The following is a 23,649-nucleotide window of genomic DNA, read 5'->3' on the forward strand; positions in this document are numbered from 1 at the left end:
AACCTTTTCAAGCAAACTGGCCTGTGATCCCCACAGGGAGAGGCAATGGGCTGGCGATCATTTTTCAGCCCATCAGATTCCTAGAACCAACTCTCCTCATCAGTAAGGTGGATTCATCTTCACACCCTTTTGCTCGTTTTGGATTTAACCATTTTGCTCTGAAATAATTTATGTCTTTTATAACATTCTATCGATTTTGGGAGATTGGGACCACTATGCTAATCAAGTTAAAGGAGAAAACACTGACTCTCTCAAAAACAAAAAGAAAACAAAAATCACTTCTCCCTAGTCAAAGAAAAAGATACTTGTTCACTTGAACAAGTGTTGGGATGAATTGTTACCAATGCTAAAAGACATGAGGCTCACCTGAAATTGCTCTGGGCTGCCTACATTTTCTTAGACATATGTATATTTAACAACTACTTTTATTCAGTAACGAGGCAATATGGCAATATTATAAGACAAAATCCAATCATTCCCTGCATGTAGTAGTTGTAACTACGAAATCAATTTTTCATTAGGAATAATAGTAACAGAATGGATTTAAAACGATTCACGACAAATTTTGGGCTTGAAGATTCAGTTGTGTCAGTACACACATACACAGACACCGGAGTGTTTCCACTGAGAGGGGAATATTTGCCCTGGCAACCGCTGAGTCTCAACAATTTAGATAGTAATTCTGATTGGGTCTGTCTTGTTCACTGCTTGACCTGCAGAGCCAAGCACAATTCTAGCACAAAATAGGGACATGATAAATATTTACTGAATAAATCAATGAATAAAACTATTTTGCTTAGAAACTGTGTAGGTGAGACTTGGTTACTAATACTAATTGACTGATGGGTGGATAGGTAGATAGCTGATTGGAGCTGAGCGGACTGAAGGTACAGTTTATCAGAATTAAAATAAAAATAGCTCAGCTGCAAAGAATATCAGAACCAATGGAAAAAACACTAGTTAAGATGATATTAACAACAACTGGAAGCGTCTCTTTCTCTGTGTTCTGTATAGCACACAGTGCATGGCTGGGGCTCATCAGCAACCATTTATTGTTCTGAGGTTCTCAACTTCATGGAGTCAACAGACTGAGGAAAAGTGGGACTATTCATTAAACAGGACCTGGGTCCTATTATTTAATAACATTATAAAATACAGTGATTTGTTTTACAAACCCGTCTTACATATTCCGTGTAAAAAAGTCATGCAACATAACTTATAGAACAAATTAAAAGGTAATATGTAATAATATTTGTATCTTATTAATATTTAAACTATAGCACAAATTCTACAAATGATCCTAAAACTAATACATGAATGTTTCTAGTTTTAGGAACAGCAGGATGACAAATGCTGATATACTACAGACATTGACACGATCTAACTATGGGAAAAATTCACATAAATTAAAAATACAAAAAGGATGGTTCACATAAAGGACACAGTTATCACCTTGAATCATACTGAGGAAGTGGAGAAGAATAGCTGCAAAATAATTTAGAAAGCAAATGGGAAAAATTAATGTAATATAATTAGAAGCAAGCAACAGAAAATGTCAATGACAAGCAAAGGAAAAACAAAAACCATCAGAAAATGAAACCAGGGCATTTGGCATTTGTGGGACAACCTAGAAAAATATCTGCCTTATGTAGGTGCATAAACTGCAAGGATCTGGCATCAGTGAAATATTTCTAAGTCTACACCAGGTCTATATTTTCCTTTTCAAATAAGCCCACACCTGCTGCCATTACTTTTGCTTTCCTGCACGTGTCTATTGTGTCAGTTGTCTTCAATAACGTCAATAACGTTCAAGGTGAAGGGGACATAACCTGCATACTCAAATACTTCATTGTTTTTAATGTATGGGAAAGTTCATTTCTGATTTTATTATCATGTTTCTTCAACTTCTCAGTTTACTAAATTAAGCCCTAGTACCTTGTCTTTGATTTGTAGAGAATACAAAGTGATAGTTTCGAGTCTTTGAAATATGGAGGCAATTCATCAAGCGTGATTCAAAAAACTCAACATGTTTGCTCCCTAAATGTATCCCAAATGTTGTATATTTTCCTTCTTGAATCTGATTTTTTTTTGCTTTTCTAACATTAGACTGATATGCATCGAATATAAATTAAATATTTTTAGCAGTTTAAAATTATAATAATTCAAGGTTTTTCTAATTGAGTTAAAGAAATGCAATGTTAATAACTCAAAAGCCACCATAAAGTTTATAATTTATGAAGCACTTTCATGTCAATTATTCCCATTTGAATGATATTGATCTGTTTCTCAGAATTGTAGTATTACAAAGCCGAAATCTATAACTATACTTTAACCTGAAGCATTCCTGAGTCTGATTTTTTATTTGTAAAATGAGGATAATGAGTAATATGTACCTCACAGTATCATTATAAAGTTCAAGTAAATATAAATGAGACAACACATGTAAAAGATTTAGCACAATGCCAGGCACATGACAAGAAGTAAGTAAACATTAGCTATTACAATTTATTTTAATTAGGAGCAGCAGCAAATACTTCATATAATATATGAAGCACTTCATGAATGTTAATTATTGTTAATTTATTTAATTCCAAAATAATCTGCCCTTGTCCTTGACCACAATTAACTTATGGCCTAAATGCCAATTTCAAAGGCAAAAATACTTTGAGATATTCATCATTTTAATGAATTATTTTGATTCTACTTATACGGATGTCAATTATCCCAAATTTGAGTTACCCAAAGATGAAGAATCCAGTATCTAAAGAAACACTAATTTATTAATTCAGTAACTAAAGCAGGTCCCCTTTTAGCCTCCTGCCTCAAATTCCATTGACCAGGGAGGCAGCATAAGGAGGCTGTCTCCTCATGTAAAAAAAAAATTTTTTTTTTAAGTAAATATCTTTATTCTTTTTATTCATTTCTTTTTCTCTAATTACAAATTAATACAACTTATTTGTAATTTTATTTCAGAAATGCAGAAGGCACCAACTTGAAAGTTCAAATTTATATATTCTTTTAAAAGGAAAATCACACAAAACAAATCATTTGTCAAATCAAAGACCTGTATCATATGAGAAAAAAAATGACAATACCAGAGCTTACTGCTCATTTAAAAACTAAATATTTGCTGGGTGTGGTGGCTCAGGCCTGTGATCCCAGCAGTTTGGGAGGCAAAGGCGGGCAGATTGCTTAAGCTCAGGAGTTTGAGAACAGCCTAGGCAACATGGTGAGACTTCATCTTTATGAAAAAAAACAAAAATTATCCGAGCATGGTGGTGCGTACCTGTGGTCCCAGCTACTCAGGAAGCTGAGATGGGAGAATGGCTTGAGCCCAGGAGGTAGAGGTTGCAGTAAGCCAAGACTGCACCACTGCACTCCAGCCTGGCCAACAGAGCCAGACCCAGTCAAAAACAAAAACAACCACTAAATATTTGACAGAAATTCTTCTATCATTAAGGGAAGCACAAAAGTCAGTTAAGGTAAATTAACCGGCATATTTACATATTAAATTTTCTATTGGAAAGAAAAATCAGATACCTAGAAAAATTTCTTTTGAATAGAAAAGTAAAATAGAGAAAAATCACTATGTTTCAAATTTTAAAAAATTTAAAAAGGAAATTTTTCTGAAAAGTAAAAGTAAAGACCTAGAAGATTAGAATAGCCAGGAAAGTTTGTTGTATCAATAATTTCATTATTTTTTCTAACAAAATTAAATTTTTCTCAAAAAAAACTCATACAGAATTACCTAGAAAGAAAATTTAATAATGATTTACAAATACGTTTCACATATACTAATGAATATACATTTTATACATGAATATATTCTTATATATGAAGCTTGTTGATGTGAATTTATGACTGTAAATAATGAATGCACTGTTCATGTAGTAGGATAATCAAAAGTGACATTTAGGTTACTTACCCAGAATGAATGGGGCTTGAAACAAGATTGACATTGTCTAAGGTGTCTGCAGCCCAGCTGTAATGTCTAAGAGAATCTGAATCAAATTCCCTTGTGAATGTTAGATGCTGAAAAATAAAATGGTAAATTAAATTACATCAACAAACCATACAAGACTGGTTTCTCTACACATATAAAATATAACCGTATTCTTCTAATTCCAGATAGACTTACATTCAACATAAATCATTTTTAAATTCTCCTCTATAGAAATACATTGAAATCTGAGTATCATAATGTTAGAAAATAAAGTCTATTGATATCTTGTTTTATTTTAATCTTTTAAGAAAGCTCCCTGGGTAACTGACATGGCAAAGAAATATCATAGAACTAGCTCCAACTATGATTTTAAGCACTTCAACATGTCTCCAAATTAATCCTATAACACTGTAATTTTTTTTCCCAATTCTCAAAAAAAAAAAACGAAAAATTCAATCTTAATGACTTCTGGTTCCAAGTGGGGCAGAGTAGCTAGTAGCAACCTAGTGCTTCTGCCAAGTAAGCCAGATAAAATACAGAAATTGTATCTGAATGCAGCAGAGAGTGTGACTGAAGCATTAAGAACTAAAAGAACTACCAAACTCTGGGAGGGGAAACATCTTCAGGAGTTGTTTTGACTTTCTGTTGCCCATTTTTAACTTACAGGCTTTTGTGAGTTACCAGTGCAAACAGATTTGTACTTTTAACCTACAGGGATCACTGTTGTTGAATAGAAAAGCCAGGAGAGTTTTGGTGGAGATTTGGGTGGCCTCAAGCATGCTACAGTTTCCTGCTAAGAACATGTGCTGAATTCTGAAGCTGTGCAGAACAGGAAGCTCAAAACCTAACCAGAAATATCTCTGAAGAGCATAATGGAGATTTTTGGCAGTTAATAAGAAAATGACCTAAACGTTTAGAACTTATAATGGGAAGAGATTTGAAGATCATACCACAATTTTAAATAAGGAGGCTGGTGAGCTGGGGGGAAAACAGAGGTAGTGTGAGCTTTCACCAGGGCTGCAGACCAGCCTCATTTCAGCAAAATCTTTACTGAATTAAAATTCACTATTCTATTTGCCTAGCAGAGGGAGGGCAAACATTCTGTGGAGGAATATATCACCTTTGGGTGTGTCCACAATTTTTTATACACCATGTCTAGTGTGTCCACAATTTTTTATACACCATGTCTAGCATAAAGTGAAAAATTGCCAAGCATGGTCAGAGTGGATGGATAAAAACAGAAAAATGAAATAAAACCAAACCAAGCTAGATAGACACTATAAATAGACTCCTAGGCCATCCAGATTCTGAGGTAAGCTAATAAGTGCTTTATAATAACTATGATTAGTATGTTTACAAAAACACAGGGAAAGATAGAGAAAATAAATTAAAAGGGATAGAACACTAGAATATACATAAGAAGGAATCAAATGGGCATTGGTTCAGTGCTAAATACAATGTCGGTTCTTGACATAGACACAATATAAAACAGGGTTAAGTTAGAGCCCTAAATGGAAAAATATACAAAATGAAGGATAGGTTAAAAAAAATTAGAAAACAGTATAAGACGTGGAACACTGAGAGATTTTAACATAAGTGTAAACTGGACCCTTAGAAATAGAAGAGAAGAAGAGAATAAAGTAGAAGCTGTATCTGGAAAGATAATGGCTAAGAATGCACCAAATCTGATAAAAGGTTTTAGCCTACAGTTCCCCCCCAGTCTGCTTCCTACTGAAACCTCAGTAAAATGACAGTCACATATTTAAAAATACGCACACAGAAAGGACAGAGAGAATAAGAGAAAACACATCAGCAGAGAAACAGGATTGGCTAGAATCATCTTTAAAAAGTGATTTGACTTTCATAATCCCCTCGGTTGTCAAATAATGATCCCCTGCCATCACTACCACCAACCCTAGCAGAAGACTAAAGGCAGGAGACTAGAAGGCTAAAGGCACCATACTGAAAATGGGGATTGTATACTGAATATTCAGACTCCCAGCCTTCCTTTACTGGTCTCCCAGACACAGTTAGGGACAGAGTTCTAGGCAGAAAAATGGGAAGTCTCTGAGGATTCTGACCTGCCCACTGGAATTTCCCAGTGAAATGTTCAGGCTTATTACTTCAGTGGAAATCACGGACAACAACCTCTACAAGATATGGAGAGCTTCCAATGAGCTTATTAATGAGTAGACAGTTGTCAGTCACTAGACAGTTGAGAAAAGCATCTAGTATGAAAACAAAACAAACAAGCAAACAGAAGGAAAGCAAATTGGAGGAAACAGGCTTTTCAGGGAGAAGAAAACTTAAAATCATCCATTAATATCTAGAGAGAGATGAGATATTTTTACACCCATGAAACAATAGACTACTTATTAAAAAAAAAAAAAAGAAAGAAACATTCAGGGAAAAATAACTCTTAGAAAGTAACAAATATATTGAAAAAACCCTAGAAAGTATAGAGAAATTTTTAACTCTAGAAAACAGGAGAAGAAATACAAGAAAGCAAAAGATAAGTTCAGGAGGTTCAAATCCTCCTCCTCAGTCTAAAAAAAAGAAGTTCTAGAAAGAAAAAAAAAATTGTGAACAAAGGAAAATAAATTAAAGAAACAATTTAAGAAACTTTTCCAGAGCTGAAGACAAAGTTTGCCAGAGTCAAATGACCCAGTGAGTGACCAGCACTGTGAATACAGAACCCATTATGGTACATCATTGTAACATTTCCGAATGTGGAGACAAAGACAGAGCCTATAAACATGGAGAGAAAAAATGGTCACAGATGGAGTGACTGTATCAGACTTTTAACAGCAAAACATGAAGGTAAAAGGCAATGGAGCAATTCCTTCAACATTCTGACAGGAAATGACTTCAAGTCAGAATTCTATAACCAGCTAAACTAAAAACAAGTATGAACTAGACAGATATTTTCAGATATATAAAACCTTAAAAAACGTTTTTCTCATGTACTCTCTGAGGAAACTACCGGAAGATGTACTCCACCAAAATGAAGGACTAACCCAAGAAAAAGGAGGTCATGGACTCCAACACAAGAGAAATCAAAGGGAATTTTCATGGTTATGATGAAGGAAGACCCCAAGAGCACATCTGCGTGCAGTGGACCTACAAGGAATATGATAAGTAAGCAAGCTCTAAGCAAGATGAGGTAAGTAGACAAGACAGATAGATCACCTAATGAATGTGAACATATTGAGAGATATGTACACCTTGGGGAGAGTTTTGGGGTTGGACTATTGATATGCACAGAGGACATCAAGCAAGTGAAAAAACCCCAGGGAAAATAAAATATTGTGCTGGAAAGAAAAAGCAATCAGGTCGGGTGCGGTGGCTCATGACTGTAATCCCAGCACTTTGGGAGGCTGAGGTGGGTAGATCACTTGAGGTCAGGAGTTTGAGACCAGTCTGGCCAACATGGTGAAACCCTTCTCTACTAAAAATACAAAAAATTAGCTGGGAGTGGTGGCATGCACCTGTAATCCCAGTTACTTGGGAATCTGAGGCAGGAGAATTGCCTGAACCTGGGAGGTGGAGGTTGCAGTGAGCTGAGATTGTGCCACTGCACTCCAGCCTGGGTGACAAAGCAAGACTCCATCTCAAAAAAAAAAAAAGAAAGAAAAAGAAAGAAAGAAAGAAAGAAAGAAAGAAAGAAAGAAAGAAAGAAAGAAAGAAAGCAAGCAAGCAAGCAAGCAAGCAAGCAAGCAATCACAATATAAACCACATATGTAACATTTACATAGGTGTAACAAGATAAGCATCAAATACAGCTATAAGCAAAATAAATTACAACTGTTTGGGGAAATGAGAGGATACAAAGTGTGCATGGTTGGGGAGGAAAAGTGTGGGAAAAAATTAAAGCTTCAGCTTTCATTTGGGGAAGTCAATAAATCATTCCTGAAATGGAGAAAAATCAACAAGAACAATATACATGTAATATTTAGAGATATGCAAGCACATCATAAGAGTCATCAAAAATTATTCCAAGCACTTGTCTCTGGAAAGGAGAAATTGGGGACTGAAGGTGTATATGGGGATTATGTTTCTTCCTAACAAGTATGTCTTGTAGAATGATACAGCTTTTTATTTAATTGCAAAACTTTGGTAATAATAAAATCTAAATTTAAAAACTTACTCTGAATTACACAGATTTTAAAAAAATAGCCCTGAAGTCAAATTGAAAAATAAATTTGTAGAGCAATTATATGCAAGTCACTATCTCACCCACGTCCTAGGAAAATGCAAAAATTAATGAGGAACAGCTTTATCTGCATTTAATGAGCAAGGACACATCTAGTGAATGGGTATGCAATTAAGCTTCTAATAAGAATCCAAGAAACCAAGATTCTAACCTGCCAAAGGCAATAAACCATTTAGGAAAGTTCTCAAATTCTATATGGGTTAACCAAAGATGAGGTGTTGGTTTCAGTCTGGCCTTATTTAACAACAACTTATACCGACTTTTGGAGAACCAAACCAACAGACCTTCAGAGTAGGGCAAAATACTTAATACAAAGTAGTGACGTTCCTTTAATTTTTTTGGCATGAGTGGAGTGGAGGGCAAGCTACAGCTCCTATATTGGGGAGCCTAAGGTTATTTTTCACAAAGATTCAATTTTTTAAAAACAGTTCTCATAAATAAATAATATCATTCCTCTTTGGTAATTACAGTAAATTATTTACCTTTGGTACTCTTAGAAACACGCACTGGTGTCATTAATTATTGAAACAATGAATTATATCTCACAAAAAGGTATCACTGCAATCATGTAATATTTATCAAAGCCAGAGTGTGCCAGGACATGGATTCCACATCCCTCTGAGTCCTTTCTTAACTTCTCTACTCTTGCAACTCTGCCACTCATTGAAGCTTTGTTGTAACACGAACAAATCTCATACCTGATCAAAACAATGAGCTATATTATTTTGAGCTATATGTCCCAATATTTGTCCCAGATAGTAACACTTAAACATGTTTTTAGGTACCTTAGTACTTTCTCTTCTGAGTTTTGTGTTTTCAGAGAGGTTTGCTCAGGTTTATGAACAGACATAACTCAAGTTTAATAACCTAAATACAGGCAAACAAAATACTCTTCCTATGGAGCATCCATCTAACTATAAAATGAAGCAATTCAATGGAACCTATGGTTTTATATAGATACTGAATTAGTATTTCATTTCCATGCTACCTGTCTGTAAAGACTTACTCCTACAGATTAGAATCTACTTAAAACCGAAATATAAAATTTCAACTATTCACTTACGTTTGTTCTGACATGTTACTGTGCATAGCACACCACAGTACTAGCAAAAAACTTTGCCTCTATTTAATTACTGAACAAATAGACATTTAAAATGATTAACAGGGCCGGGCGCAGTGGTGGCTCATGCCAACACTTTGGGAGGCTGAGGCGGGTGGATCACTTCAGGTCAGGAGTTCAAGATCAACCTGTCCAATATGGTGAAACCCCATCTCTACTAAAAATTCAAAAAGAAAATCAGACAGGTATGGTGGCATGCACCTGTAATCCCAGCTACTCGGGAGACTGAGACAGGAGAATCACTCGAACCCAGGATGCAGAAGTTGCAGTGAGCCGAGATCGGGCCATTCCACTCTAGCCTGGGCAACAGAGCGAGACTTCATCTCAAAAAAATTACAAATAAATAAATAAAAAGAAATAAAGTGATTAACAGATATTCCATGTTCATGGATTGGGAGAATCAATATTGTTAAATATTTGACAGTATGTTCATACTGCCCAAAGCAATCTATGGATTCAATGCAATCTCTATCAAAATAATGATATTCTTCACAGAAATTTTTAAAAAATCCTAAAATGTATGTGGAACTACAAAAGACTCAGAACAGCCAAAGCTATCCTAAGTGAAAAGAACAAAACTGGAAGAATCACATTATCTGACTTTAAATTATACTACAGAGATATAGTCACCAAAACAGCATGGTGCTGGGGAAAAATCAGACACATAGATCAGTGGAACAGAATATAGAACTCAGATATAAATCCATACATCTACAGTGAACTGATTTTTGACAAAGGTGCTAAGAATGTACATTGGAAGAATAATAGTCTCTTCAATAAATGATGCTGGGAAAATTAGATAGCCATATGTAAAAGAATGAAACTAGGCCCCTATCTCTCGCCATATTCAAAAATCAAATCAAAATGAATTAAAGACTTAAATCTAAGACCTCAAACTATGAAACTATTTTAAAAAAACACACACACATTAAGGAAACTCTCCAGGACATTGAACTGTACAAAAATCTCTTCAGTAATACCCCACAAGCACAGACAACCAAAGCAAAAATAGACAAATGGGATCACATCAAGCTGAAAAGCTTCTGCACAGCAAAAGAAACAATCAGCAAATTGAAGAGACAATCCACAGAATGGGAGAACGTATTGACAAACTATCCATCTGACAAGGGATTAATAACCAGAATATATAAGGAGCTCAAACAACTCTCTAGGAAAAAACAAATCTAATAATAATGGGCAAAAGACCTGAATAGACATTTCTCAAAAGAAGACATACAAATGGCAAACAGGTATGTGAAAAAGTCCTCAACATCACTGCTCATCAGAGAAATTTAAATCAAAACCATGAGATATAATCTCACCCTAGTTAAAATAGCTTTTATCCAGAAGTTAGGCAATAACAAATTCTAACCAGGATTTGGAGAAAAGAGAACCCTCTTACACTGTTGCTGAGAATGCAACCACCACAGAGAGCAGTCTGGAGGTTCCTCGAAAAACTGAAAATAGAGCTACCATGCTATCCAGCAAGCCCACTGCTAGGTATATACCCAAAAGAAAAGAAGTATATCAAAGAGACATCTGCACTCCCATACTTATTGCAGCACTATTCACAACAGCCAAGATTTGGAAGCAACCTAAGTGTCCATCCACAGACGAATAGAAATAGAAAATACATACACAATGCAGTATGTATACACAATGGAGTACTGTTCAGCCATAAAAAAGAATGAGAGGCTGTCATTTGCAACAATATGGATGGAACTGGAGGTAATTATGTTAGCATAAGCTGGGCACAGAAAGACAAATTTCTCATGTTCTCACTTCTTTGTAAAAGCTAAAAATTAAAATAATTGAGTTCACAGAGATAGAAAGTAGAAAGATTGTTACCAGAGGCTACGAAGGGTAGTAAGGGAGTGCGGGGAGTGGAGGGTAGTGGGAATGGTTAAAACGTACAAACAAACAAACAAACAAACAAAACAGAAGGAATGAATAAAGGCAGGGTGCACGGCTCATGTCTGTAATCCCAGCACTTTGGGAGGCCAAGGTGGGCGGACGACTTGAGCTCAGGAGTTTAAGACCAGCCTGGGCAACATGGCAAAATCCCATCTCTATAAAAATTACAAAAAAGAGCCAAGCGTGGTGGTGTGTGCCTGTAGTCCCAGCTACCTGGAAGGCTAAGGAGGGAGGATGGCTTGAGCTGGGAGGCAGAGGTTGCAGTGAGCCAAGGTAGTGCCACTGCACTCCAGTCTGGGTGACAGAGCCAGACCCTTTCTTTAAAAAAAAAAAAAAAAAGTATAAGACCCTAGTATTTGGTAGTGCAACAGAGTGATTATAGTCAAAAGAAATTTAATTGTATACTGTAAAATAACTAAAAGTACATAATTGGATTGTTTGTAGCACAAAGGACAAATGCTTGAGGTGATGGATACCCCATTTACTCTGATGTGATTATGCACTGCATGCCTGTATAAAAACATCTCATGTCACCCATAAATATATATACCTACTATGTATTTACAAAAATTTAAAATAAAAATAATAAACAGGATACCACATATGATGATGGTTAAAGACGAACTTGACCCGACTTTTAAGTTTCCTCAGCAAGGAGGGGTGTTGCCTGGGCTTAATGGAAAAGCTTGGCTTTGAAGTTGAGTCACAGACTTAGACTTGGAAATTGCCTTTGCCTCTTGTTAATGGAAACACTTCTTTCCCATTCCCGATTTTTCCAGTTTGAAAAGACAACTCAGTTGTGTAACTGTGGGCCTCTCCCTGACCCTTTATATTCACTTTAGCCCTGGAAATTAAAGCGATGTATCTGAGTGACAGATTTGGGAAAGGTAGCTGGGAAGGTTCTGCTCAGATCCAGTTTTCAATCTATGGACACAGAGAGTGAGCAGCCTCCTCTTCTCTCCAAAGCCTACTTCTGCAAAGAGTGTGCCTGGCCTGGGCCAGCACCACAGTCAACAGGTAGGGGAGTGTGCCTATCTCAGGGGTCCAGTTAGCAGGCCCACATGGCTCAGACACTAAGCTAGTCCTCGCCCGGCCTCCATCAGGAATAAAGGAGATATTTTGCCATTGACCTTTCTTTATCTTTACTTATTGAAAGCTCCTTCAGAGATGCCCCAGCATCACCTGCTGGTTTTGTGATCATTAGCAGATTACTCAACTTTTCTCAGCCTTCGTTTCTGCATTTTCAAATTGGGGATGGTTGATATGGAGATAAAAGAAAACATACGTCAAAGTCTGGCACTAATGCAGTGCTGGTGTTGGCATGGAATTATAATAACATCTCCTTAAATGTGTAAAGCCTTCCATACTTCTCAAAGGACTTTCACTTATATTAATTAGCTCATTTGTTATAATCTGATCATTTATGGGGGAAAACAGCAAAAATAAAAATATTCCAGTCCCAGCACTGGGGCACTGTAGTAATATACACAGGATGTTTTTATCACACCAATGGAAGCCATTCAAGAATGCATATTATCAATGCCTAGGTCTTATTTATTGACTCAAAATATTTACATTCCTTTGTTAACAGCAATACCACAACTTACTGTGCATTAGTTCAATGGCCAAGGACTGACTTAGCCCTATACATTCATTTTTTTGTTTGAGTTGTCAGAACCTATTAGCCCTGGGAGTAATGGAGCCATTTGACAGATGAAGAGACTGAGGTTTAGAGAGACTTCAAAAACCAGGCAATACAAAGTTAACACCTAGCACTGGGTGGCTTTAATAGAACGCTATGTTAAAGAAAAATTCACATTAAATTTTTAATAATTTTTATTCCCATGCCAAAGATAATATGAATAAGCATATCACTTTTCATTTTGGAAGTGATGTCAAGGATTATTAAACTGAAAATGCACATTATTTAATAGAGTCCAAAGCCTGACTAATGATGATATCACTGTCTCCAAGAGCTTAATACTTTCCAAAAATAGTTTCTCACTAGTCCTATTCATCAGAGGAAAGAGGAGAACAAGTACATACTGGCCTTACAAACAAGGACACACCCAAATGCCCAGGTCTGGAAATAATTGTCTAGGCAGGGAAGAAAAGAGGCAGGGTCAAGAAAGTGTTTGCAAGAGAGAGAGAAAAAAGGAAATGCAATTAACTCCAATATTAGTAATTCTTTAGGTTGCTGACTGTCAACCTCCAGTGTTAGATGACATGAGTTAAGGACCAGAACTAACTCTGCAAGTTTCCTTATCTTAACAGCTCTACCACCTATGGGGGAAGGTGGTCTTGCATATTAACTGGTAGCCTTGACAGGCTAATGTTAACAGCAACCACAAATCTCCCAGTAACAGGTCACATGCAACACTCAGTGCAACAATTCTGGAAGACTGTAAATACAATTTAGTTTAGCAACAGTTGGATGATACAATCAGACTGGGAGCCACAGAAAGTAAAGGGCTATCAGGGATAACTGCACTCTATGGCCACAACTTGGACAGGGCCAAGGCAGGGGAACTTATGAGAGAGTCAGTTCCCCACACAAAGAATAAGATGACTTGGGTTTGAATCAGGCTCTGTCACTCCATAGCCCAGTGAATGGCAAGTCAGAAAACTCACTGAACCTCCATTTCTGCATTAGAGTGACAGGTAAAAAATATTAATTGCCCTGATTCACTGTGAGAAGGGAATGGCCCAAGTAATGTGAAAGTGACTTGAAAATTCTAAATTACCATGAAAACAAAAACATAGATGATGCTAATCTCATACCCTAGCTATTTACTTATTTATTTTATTTTTTGAGGCAGAGTCTCACTCTGTCGCCTAGGCTCAAATGCAGTGGCGTGATCTATCTTGGCTCACTGCAACCTCTGCCTCCTGGGTTCAAGCGATTCTCCTGCCTCAGCCTCCCCAGTAGCTGGGATTACAGGCATGTGCCACCATGCCCAGGTGATTTTATTTTATTTTTTGTATTTTTAGTAGAGACGGGGTTTCACCATGCTAGCCAGGCAGGTCTCAAACTCATGGCTTAAGTGATCTACCCGCCTCGGCCTCCCAAAGTGCTGGGATTATAGGCATGAGCCACTGTGCCCAGCCTACCTCTAGATTTTTAATAATTGAAGATCACTTATTTCTTATATTTCTATAATGTTGCATCCCTCTATGTAGATATTTAGGATAGCATATCCTTTTCACACCACAGGGAGAAGTCAGAGCTGCCTGCTGGATTAACAAAAATAATAGCGGTGTTTTTGCTTTGCAAAATACTTGTCTATGCATCAATTCTTCCCCTGGCTAATCCATTTTACTCAGATCTGCTATGCTTCGCTTGTTAGAGTGGCACTATTGCGTAGTGGCCAGGAGGAGAATGAGTTTAAGCACCCATCAGATTTACAGTTCGTTCTTAGCTCTACCGCCTAATAGCTGTGGACAAGCTATTTAACTGGACAAGCTAAACACTCCTCACAGCCCTAGCCTCCTTGTCTGTAAAGTGGTAATCACAATACCCATTCCATTAGGTAGCCAAAAGCATGAAATGAGATGATGCATTTAATAAAATATTGTGGCAGGTACCGTATTAAGTATTATAATTATTGTGATGTGCGGTGGATATTGAGTGAAATGGCAAACTCCTACCCAGATCGATAGTAGCAGGTTTAAACATCCAGCACAACTACATGGAAACACTTTTACGAAACGGATTCCATAAAAGGAAACCTGACACAAGTAGTAAAATAAAATAAAAATTAAAGTCCTACTATAATAGAAAAAGCAGGTCTTTTTTCCCTTACAGTATTTATTTTCTTGAAGTCAACTCCTATTACTCTTAAGACTTATTTTATTTGAGAATAGCACATAAAGAAACTACATTAAATTTCCAAAGTGGATTGATTTCAAGACAATCTGGTTATGAACTTGAACAAAGAAAGTGAATCAAGGTCAGGGTGGAAGGTGAGTGTGTCAACACCCAGTTTGAGATATCAAAACTAACTGCACTACCTTAAGGAAATCAGAATACCAACCTCTCTGCCTTAAAAAAAAAAAAAAAATCTGTAATCTTGCTGACCAGTCTTTGAGAGGTGTTGAATGGATCACCTGAGTAATGCTGGCAAAGCATTTTGAAGAGAGAAAGCAGCATATTAAATGTCACCAGTCAAATGTGCTTATCTTCTAGGGGGACTATCTCTAGCAAATCTTTAATCTGAGGCTGGCTACCTTCTGCCACCATGCACATTTCTGAGCACCCCCCTTTAGAAATTAGCTTACATGAAAGAAATAGCAAGGTTTATATGCCAATGGGTGTGGGAGATGGGGGTGGGAGTGTGAGTGGAATAGGGTTGAGAGGTAGAGGAGGAAAATCTGACTGTTAGCATAGGCAGTCTTTTGGGTTAGGTATTCTTTTCCCTTCGTATTACTGAGATAATTGAAAATGCCTAGATCTTGAAAATACAAGCAGGTAGTTTCTTCTGAAGAACTCTCCAATTTTCACACTACTTGCTAACATATCAAATTGTACATTACACATTATACGACGAAATGCATATGAAATCATCCTTAGCCTCAAAAAAGACCAAGTCCAATCCAAAGGAATCAGGATCCTTGCCTGTGAGATAAATGAGAAGAGTTATGGGGTGAAAGATGTGACAGCAGCCTTCCTGTACATGATGGCTATAATGAGGCCTCCAATATCACTTACAGAATGTTCTCCATTCAAACAGCATTCAAACAGCCAGTGCAACTGTTGACATCATAGTCTAGTTAAGCCTTCTACACCAGTCACTATTGAAGGCTTGCCACTAGTCCCCTCAGGAACAAACCATGTAGGCAAATCTGGTCTGAAAAGGAAGTCTTCAAAAGAAAGAAATCTACTCAGACAGAGAGCAGGGCCAAACAGCTGTCCTAGTCCTCTCTTCTCATAGATACACTGTCCCTAAGTCAACAGAACTATAAGGAAATGGAAGGTGTTCATTTGAGAGTGATCAATTAGCAAGGGGCTCCTTTCTAAAATTTTTGTTTAGAAATACCCAAGTTTATCCAGGAGTGGTGGCTCACATCTGTTATCTCAGCACTTTGGGAGGCAGAGGTGGGCGGATCACATGAGGCCATAAGTTTGAGACCAGCCTGGTCAACATGGTAAAACTCCATCTCTACTAAAAATACAAAAAAAATTAGCAAGGTGTGGTGGTGCGTGCTTGTAATCCCAGCTACTGGGGAGGCTGAGGCATGAAAATTGCTTGAATCCGGGAGGCAGAGGTTGCTGTAAGCTGAGATCACGCCACTGCACTCCAGCCTGGGTGACAGAGTGAGGCTCTATCTCAAAAAAAAAAAAAAAAAAAAAAAAAAAAAAAGAAAAGAAAAGTAAAAAGAAATACCCAAGTTTATAGCATTCTCTTAAATCATAGTTCCTCATTTTCTTTTTCTTTTGTTAACATTGGATTTATTTAATTTTAGAGAGAAAGCATAAAATAATAGAATCTCAAGGTTGAATGGCACTTTAAGATGCTAGACTTTTTATGTTTCCATTGATATGTGGTTGTTCCTACCAGGTTTCATTACCACCAACAGCAAGCACATTAGTAATGACAGAAAACCAAATTGAACTGGTTTAAGATACTCCCTTTCCAGGGATGGGGGAGACTGAAATTAAATTGCTGGTTTATATGGCAAGAAAATCTGAATGGTGCTAACTTCAAGGTTGGTTGAATCCAGCTCAAACGATGGTAGGAATCATTTGTCTTCACATTCTACTCCCAGCAGCTTTGGGCTTATGTCATCTTTATAGCTTAGGAACCCCAGTGGAGTTTTTCTTTCCCAAAAGGTTAGACAAAGTCTCAAATTTGAGTCTCACTAGACGGGCTCAGATTTCACTTTTCATCCTAAAGTAACTGCTATAATCCAGGAGATACGAATGCTCTCAACGGCCTGATTTGGGTATCAGTGTTGCAGAACAGGAGGGACTTATGCCCTGTCTAAACAACATTAACTGAGAAATGGGTAGATGGGTAGGGGTTAGGGATTTGGCCACCAGATCCAGGCACTGCCATGGAAATGGGTATATGCGGAAAGCCAAATGGGTGTACGCAGGGAAAACCAACCGACATCGGTAAGTGACTTCTGCTTTTCTCCCGTCTTTGAACGACTCTATAAAAAGTCATACTGAACTAAATGTTTCTGCCTACAGTATATGTATAACTTTCGGTCTTAGAACTAATTCTAGGATCATTTAAAGGAAGAGAAATTAATTGGTTAGCCTGCTAACTATTTGTAAACTGATGTCATGCCTTCTACCTTTCATCTGTCTGAAGGTCATATATTTCCATTCCTGTAATGATGCCTTCCATGCCATAATTTTTAGTTCTTTTTTTTGAGACAGAGTCTCGCTCGGTCTCCCAGGCTGGAGTGCAGTGGTGCGATCTCATTTCACTGCAACCTTCACCTACTGGGTTCAAGCGGTTCTGCTGCCTTGGCCTCCCAAGTAGCTGGGATTACAGGCGCGTGCCATGACGCCCAGCTAACTTTTTGTAGTTTTAGTAGAGACAGGGTTTCACCGTATTAGCCAGGATGGTCTCCATCTCCTGACCATGTGATCTGCCCACCTTGGCCTCCCAAAGTGCTGGAATTACAGGCATGAGCCACCGTGCCCGGCCAGTTCTTCATACTTTCTAATTGTTACTGAATACGTTATGTCAGTTTATTTTAAAGCACATTGAATAAATAAAAGACTTTATTAGGATTAGAAATAAATGTAATGAAGAACACTGTCTAAATATAATGTTTCATGCTAAAAAATAGATCACGATGGGGTGCTGTGGCCCGACCAAGAATACTAGCAAGTACAAGATCCCAGAGGACAGATTATAAAATACCTGGACTCCTCACGGGCCTTTCTCTTTCACTGAGCAATGCAGATGCAGAGTGTTCAGGATAAAATGAGGCAATCTGGAGCCAGATGGCCAGTGACTCTGCCACTTACAAGCTGTGCCCCAGGGGTGAGTTACTCAAGCTGTCTGTGCCTCAGTTTCTTCATTTTCTTTTCTTTTTTGAGATAGGGTCTCACTATCTCGCCCAGACTGGAGTGCAGTGGTGCAATCTTGGCTCACTGCAACCTCCGCCTCCCAGGTTCAAGAGGTTCTCCTACCTCAGCCTCCCGAGTAGCTGGGATTGCAGGCATGCACCACTACCACTCAGCTAAATTTTGTATTTTTAGTAGAGACAGGATTTCACTATGTTGGCCAGGCTGGTCTCGAACTCCTGACCTCAAATGATCCACCCACCTTGGCCTCCCAAAGTGCTGGGATTACAGGTGTGAGCCACCGCGCCTGACCTCTTCATCATTTTAATGGGGTTAACAAATTATTTCATAGGAATATTGTGAACTGTAAACAACTTAATACTGCTAAATCACTTAGAATAGTTCCAGGCACATAATAGGAGCTCAAAATTAGCTGTTTTCACCACCACTATAAGTGTTACCACCATTATATCTCCTGACACTGAAGGCATCTAGTGAATAGCATTCCATTTATGTAATGAACACTGTCTGATGTGGATCACACACAGTAATGTGTCTTACATACATTAAGTTGTACCAGACAGTTGCTTTCAATAATTACATCAGAAGAAATGAAAGCACCATGCTATTACAATCATCCCAGACAATCAGGCTTCAGTTTAGACTCATCCCTTTTCTTTATTTATTAACTCCTGTTTGGAGAGGAATGTTTCCAAGCACAGATGTTGCTCTCAGACAATCTGACACACACAAATCTGAGCTTATAAAACAAATACATTAGATGTTGACTGACCAATACACACCAAGCTTCCAGTGAGAGTTGCCTTAAATCGGTAGTTACTAACTAAAGGTACAACCCAGACATGGAAATCTGATTCTGCAGGCAGCTTGTTTTTAAAAGAGCCACAGGTAATTCCAGTGTGCACCCCCACTTAAGAACACTGACTATGAATCAGTGGCTTTCAATCTTGAGTACATTTAGAATTGCATGCCCAGACTCTACACAGGCCAAAGAAATCAGGAACTGAGCAACCGTCTTTTTAAAAGTTCTCCAGGTGGCAGGGCATGGTGGCTCACACCTGTAATCCCAGCACTTTGGAAGGACAAGGTGGGCGGATCACTTGAGGTCCAGAGTTGGAGATAAGCCTGGGCAACATGGCAAAATTCCATCTCTGCTAAAAAATACAAAAATTAGCCAGGCATGGTGGCACACGCATGTAATTCCAGCTAGTAGGGAGGCTGAGGCACAAGAATCACTTGAACCCAGGAGGCGGAGGTTACAGTGAGCTGAGATCATGCCACTGTACTTCAGCCTGAGTGGACAGAGCGAGACTCTCTCACACACACCCCGCCCCCCACACACATATCCCCACACACCAAATTTCTCCAAGAGATGCTCATAAGTGGTCTAGATTGAGTCATTGCTTTAAATAGAAAGATCTTTTGACAAATCCAAGACATGATTTCATTTACATATGCATTTTCCATAACATATCTTTAGGTGATTTTTGGCTAACAGACTTCTTTCATGTTTTCTGAAATTATTGCTGTGGAAAGGCTACATTTTGAAATTTATAAATACAGAGTTAGAGGAATGAAAGACATAAACTAATGATTTTTTGTCACTTAATTCTAATAGAAAATGTTTAAATGCACTTCTGAAGTAAAGGGAAGGTAAAAGAATAGGAAGTTCATGATAACCTGTAACAAAAGAGTCTACTCTCAACTATCCAGGAGGGAATTAAGTGGGTTATGGACTAATCAATACTCAGGCTCAACATGGGGTGGGGATGGCTCCACCGCTCCCACTCCCCTCCCCCAGCTCTGGCCTCCACATGTGCCTTCAGCCAGCACAGGTCCCCAGAAGGAGAGGTGGCAGGCCTACACTAATCACCCTGGGTCTCAACTGCACTTTAACTGTGGTTAATATGCAAACTGATTAATCACTAGGCTAATAAAGAGGCAATTGTACTTTGTATGAGTGAGATCTACTCATTGAAAAAGAGAAGTGTATGAGAGTTCACTTTTACTCATTTTTCACCTTTACTTGTCAAGGCAACTTTAACTGGGCAATGATAGTGTAGTTTTAAATCTGACAACAAGCTATATGTCATTGATTTGGGAATTCTATGACAACTGAAAACTTCTTTCATGCTTTCCAACAAAATTATTACTGTGGAAGAGCTATACTTTGAATATTATAAATACAAAATTAGAGAAATGAAAAACAGAAACTAATAATTTTTTGTCATTTAATCCTCAAGTGTTTAAATGTACTTCTGAAGTAAATGTTTCCCATTAGTCTTGCATAGTGTATCTAGACACTTCTGTCTGCCAGCTTCTTTGAGGAATTAGCCTTTTCCTCCTCCTCTATAGCTATAATTTTATTTATCTATAATAATAGAGGTTCATTAACTTTTTTAGTCTTGAAACTAGAGACTTCAAAAGTTAATGGACCTCTTTCAGGATTTTTCCTCCTTCCTCCAAGTTACTATTTTGAAATTGTTCACACAAATAAAAAAGTTGAAAAACTGTATAAAAAATACCCACGTACCTTCTACTTAGATTCAACAATTAACCTTCTACCTAGATTCAACAATTAACATTGCTATATCCAGATGTGCTTTTTTTGGCTGAACTATTTGGAAATAAATAGTTGAATTAATGACTGCTTAATTCTGGAAAACTTCAGCATGCATACCCCAATATTCTCTGAGAAGGTTCAATAAGTAGCAGTGATAAGCTAAGAAAATTACCAATGCTAAAATTATCACTGCTAAGAAAATTATCAATGATTTCCTACACACACAGATATCTCCAAGACATTTTCAAATGCCCCCAATAGTCCCTAAAATGTCTTTACGACTTTCATTTCCCCCTCCAAAATCTGCCAATTTATCCTGGATTTGCGTGGCTCTGCATAGTGTTATATGCTCATTAGACACGCTGGTTCCACAGGGAATGCCTATGCGGGTATTCTGTGCTCACTAAAGACAGCAACTTCCTGTTTCTACATTATCAACTTAAAGTTTATTTTGAAAGATTTTCAGATGTCCTATGCTCTTCTTTCCTCTGATGGGTCTATAGACGTGTTCACGATGTCCACAGAAGTATTTTTGAGTTGGAAGCAACAACTGACTATAAGAACATCAGTTTCATCTCAAAAATTCTCTGTCTTCTACTTCTGTTCACAAATCCTTAGTTCTGAGTAAATGCTGCCCCTCCAGTCTACCTCAGTAAGTAGGTCTTGGTAATAGTTAATAGGCAATGGTATGAGAACCCTCAGAAGCCATTTTGTAGCACCACAAACACTTGCATTTTACTTCAACATTAATGTGCAGAAGTTGGGTGGTAGAGTAACTATAACTATGGTGGTAATAGTGGTGGTCGTAGCGGTGGTGGACGTGACAGCGATGATGGTAAGGTCATGGTGACGGTGGTGGTGGTTCCAATTTCAGGCCCTTGACCCGTGGCAAGTTAATATGCAGAAATATAAGCCACAATTAGGTTTGATCAGAAATTCCCTGGCACATGCTTTCTACATGAGCAAAGTGTCATTGATACCTGGGGAGTCTCCTTTCATCTGTGATTTTATAAGTTTTGTGAAGTTTCCTTAGAGTGTAGAGAATAACAGGCATTTTTATACTTATAAGTGTTATCAATATCTCCACTGCCATCTCATTTCAATTGGGAATATGAAAAGAGCAGGATTACAGACTAAGATAATGACCATAGCCAACCAAGCAGAAAATTTCAGCCAATTCCTGGCAACACCCAAGAGCTTAGTTTCATTATTTGAGACAAGTGCTCTCTCGGGTACTAATACCCACTTAAAACCCATGACATGCTATTGCACTGAAATGGTTTGGCTGTGTCCCCACCCAAATCTCATCTTGAATTGTAGCTCCCACAGTTCTCACCTGTTGTGGGAGGGAGCTGGCGGGAGGTAACTGAATCATAGGGGCAGGTCTTTCCCATGCTGTTCTTGTGATACTGAATAAGTCTCACAAGATCTGATAGTTTTATAAGGGGGAGTTACCCTGCACAAGTTCTCTTCTTGCCTGCCACCATGTAAGATGTCCCTTGCTCTTCCACCATGATTGTGAGGCCTCCCCAGCCAGGTGAAACTGTGAGTCAGTGAAACCTCTTTCCTTTATAAATTACCTGGTCTCTGGTATGTCTTTATTAGCAGCATGAGAACAGACTAATACATGCACCTGTAATTTTTTTTTTTTTTTTTTTTTTGAGACAGAGTCTCGCTCTGTTGCCCAGGCTGGAGTGCAGTGGTGTGATCTTGGCTCACTGCAACCTCTGCCTCCCAGGTTCAAGCAATTCTACTGCCTCAGCCTCCCGAGTAGCTGAGACTACAGTTGCCCGCCACCACATCTGGCTAATTTTTGTATTTTTAGTAGAGACGGGATTTCACCACATTGGCCAGGCTGGTTATGAACTCCTGACCTTAAGTGATCTGCCCGCCTTGGCCTTCCAAAGTGCAGGGATTACAGGCATGACTCATCATGCCCAGCCTATAATCATTTTTAAAAGAGTTTTTTTTGTCTGACCAAACACTGAATAACCACTGTATTCACCTCTGTAAGGCCTGCTTGTTAAGAATGTTCTAGAGAGTAAAAAGTAATAAAATATTTATTGTAGGTCCCTATGAAGTACAACACACATGTGTATGTCTAGACATCAGCATCTGCAGACATGTGGGAGTCCCAAAAGTCTACCTATTGCTTAACCTCTACCTTGGCTATGATAAGTGACTACCACTTATTCATCTGCTCCAATTCACCTTCATTGTGCAGTGAGTCAAAAAGCCCAGCATGATTTCACCAGTTATTTACATTGTTTAAATATTATACGTCACCTTTAAATGTTTTATTGTCCAGACAGTTTCATCTATCATTAAATCACTACTAAGCATACTTAAAGCCAGGTATTATCTGTGTATTAATTATTCCGGGACCATCCTGAGCCCACATGCAGGAAAGCTGTGTTACTGGAACTTCTTATAGTAACCCACTATCAATTCAACCACAATTATTGGAAGAAAAAAATTACACAAACACCAAATGCATATAGCAGAGATTCTGGTAGAAAGCAAAATACTATCACATCTTTAGACACCATCAAAGGCAACTTTGAAGCTAAGGGAACAAAAAATGACCAGTCTCATCTTTACTTATTAAAAACAATTCTAACAAATTCCAACATAGATACACAGTTTGTTTAGCAAAATTCAGGCTGGGTGCGGTGGTTCACACCTGTAATCCCAGCAATTTTGGAGGCCGAGGCGGGTGTATCACTTAAGGTCAGGAGTTCTAGACCAGCCTGGCCAACATGGTGAAAGCCTGTCTCTACTAAAAATACAAAAATTAGCTGGGTGTGGTGGTGGGCCTGTAGTCACAGCCACTTAGGAGGCTGAGACATGA

The 23,649-nt window shown here is 38.1% G+C and overlaps 1 protein-coding gene across 4 annotated transcripts in view; it reads right to left on the reverse strand.

Annotated features, from left to right (window-relative positions):
• ANK3 (ankyrin 3) overlaps positions 1 to 23,649 on the reverse strand; it is a 707,809-nt gene that overhangs the window by 84,507 nt on the left and 599,653 nt on the right. For all 4 annotated transcript variants that reach the window (XM_030941096.1, XM_010364953.2, XM_010364951.2 and 1 more), the window contains one exon: positions 3,926 to 4,032. In XM_030941096.1, the coding sequence (XP_030796956.1) occupies positions 3,926 to 4,032 (107 nt within the window). The remainder of the gene's footprint in view (positions 1 to 3,925; positions 4,033 to 23,649) is intronic.

This window comes from Rhinopithecus roxellana, chromosome 11 (assembly GCF_007565055.1).
Source record: "Rhinopithecus roxellana isolate Shanxi Qingling chromosome 11, ASM756505v1, whole genome shotgun sequence".
Lineage (NCBI taxonomy): Eukaryota > Metazoa > Chordata > Mammalia > Primates > Cercopithecidae > Rhinopithecus > Rhinopithecus roxellana.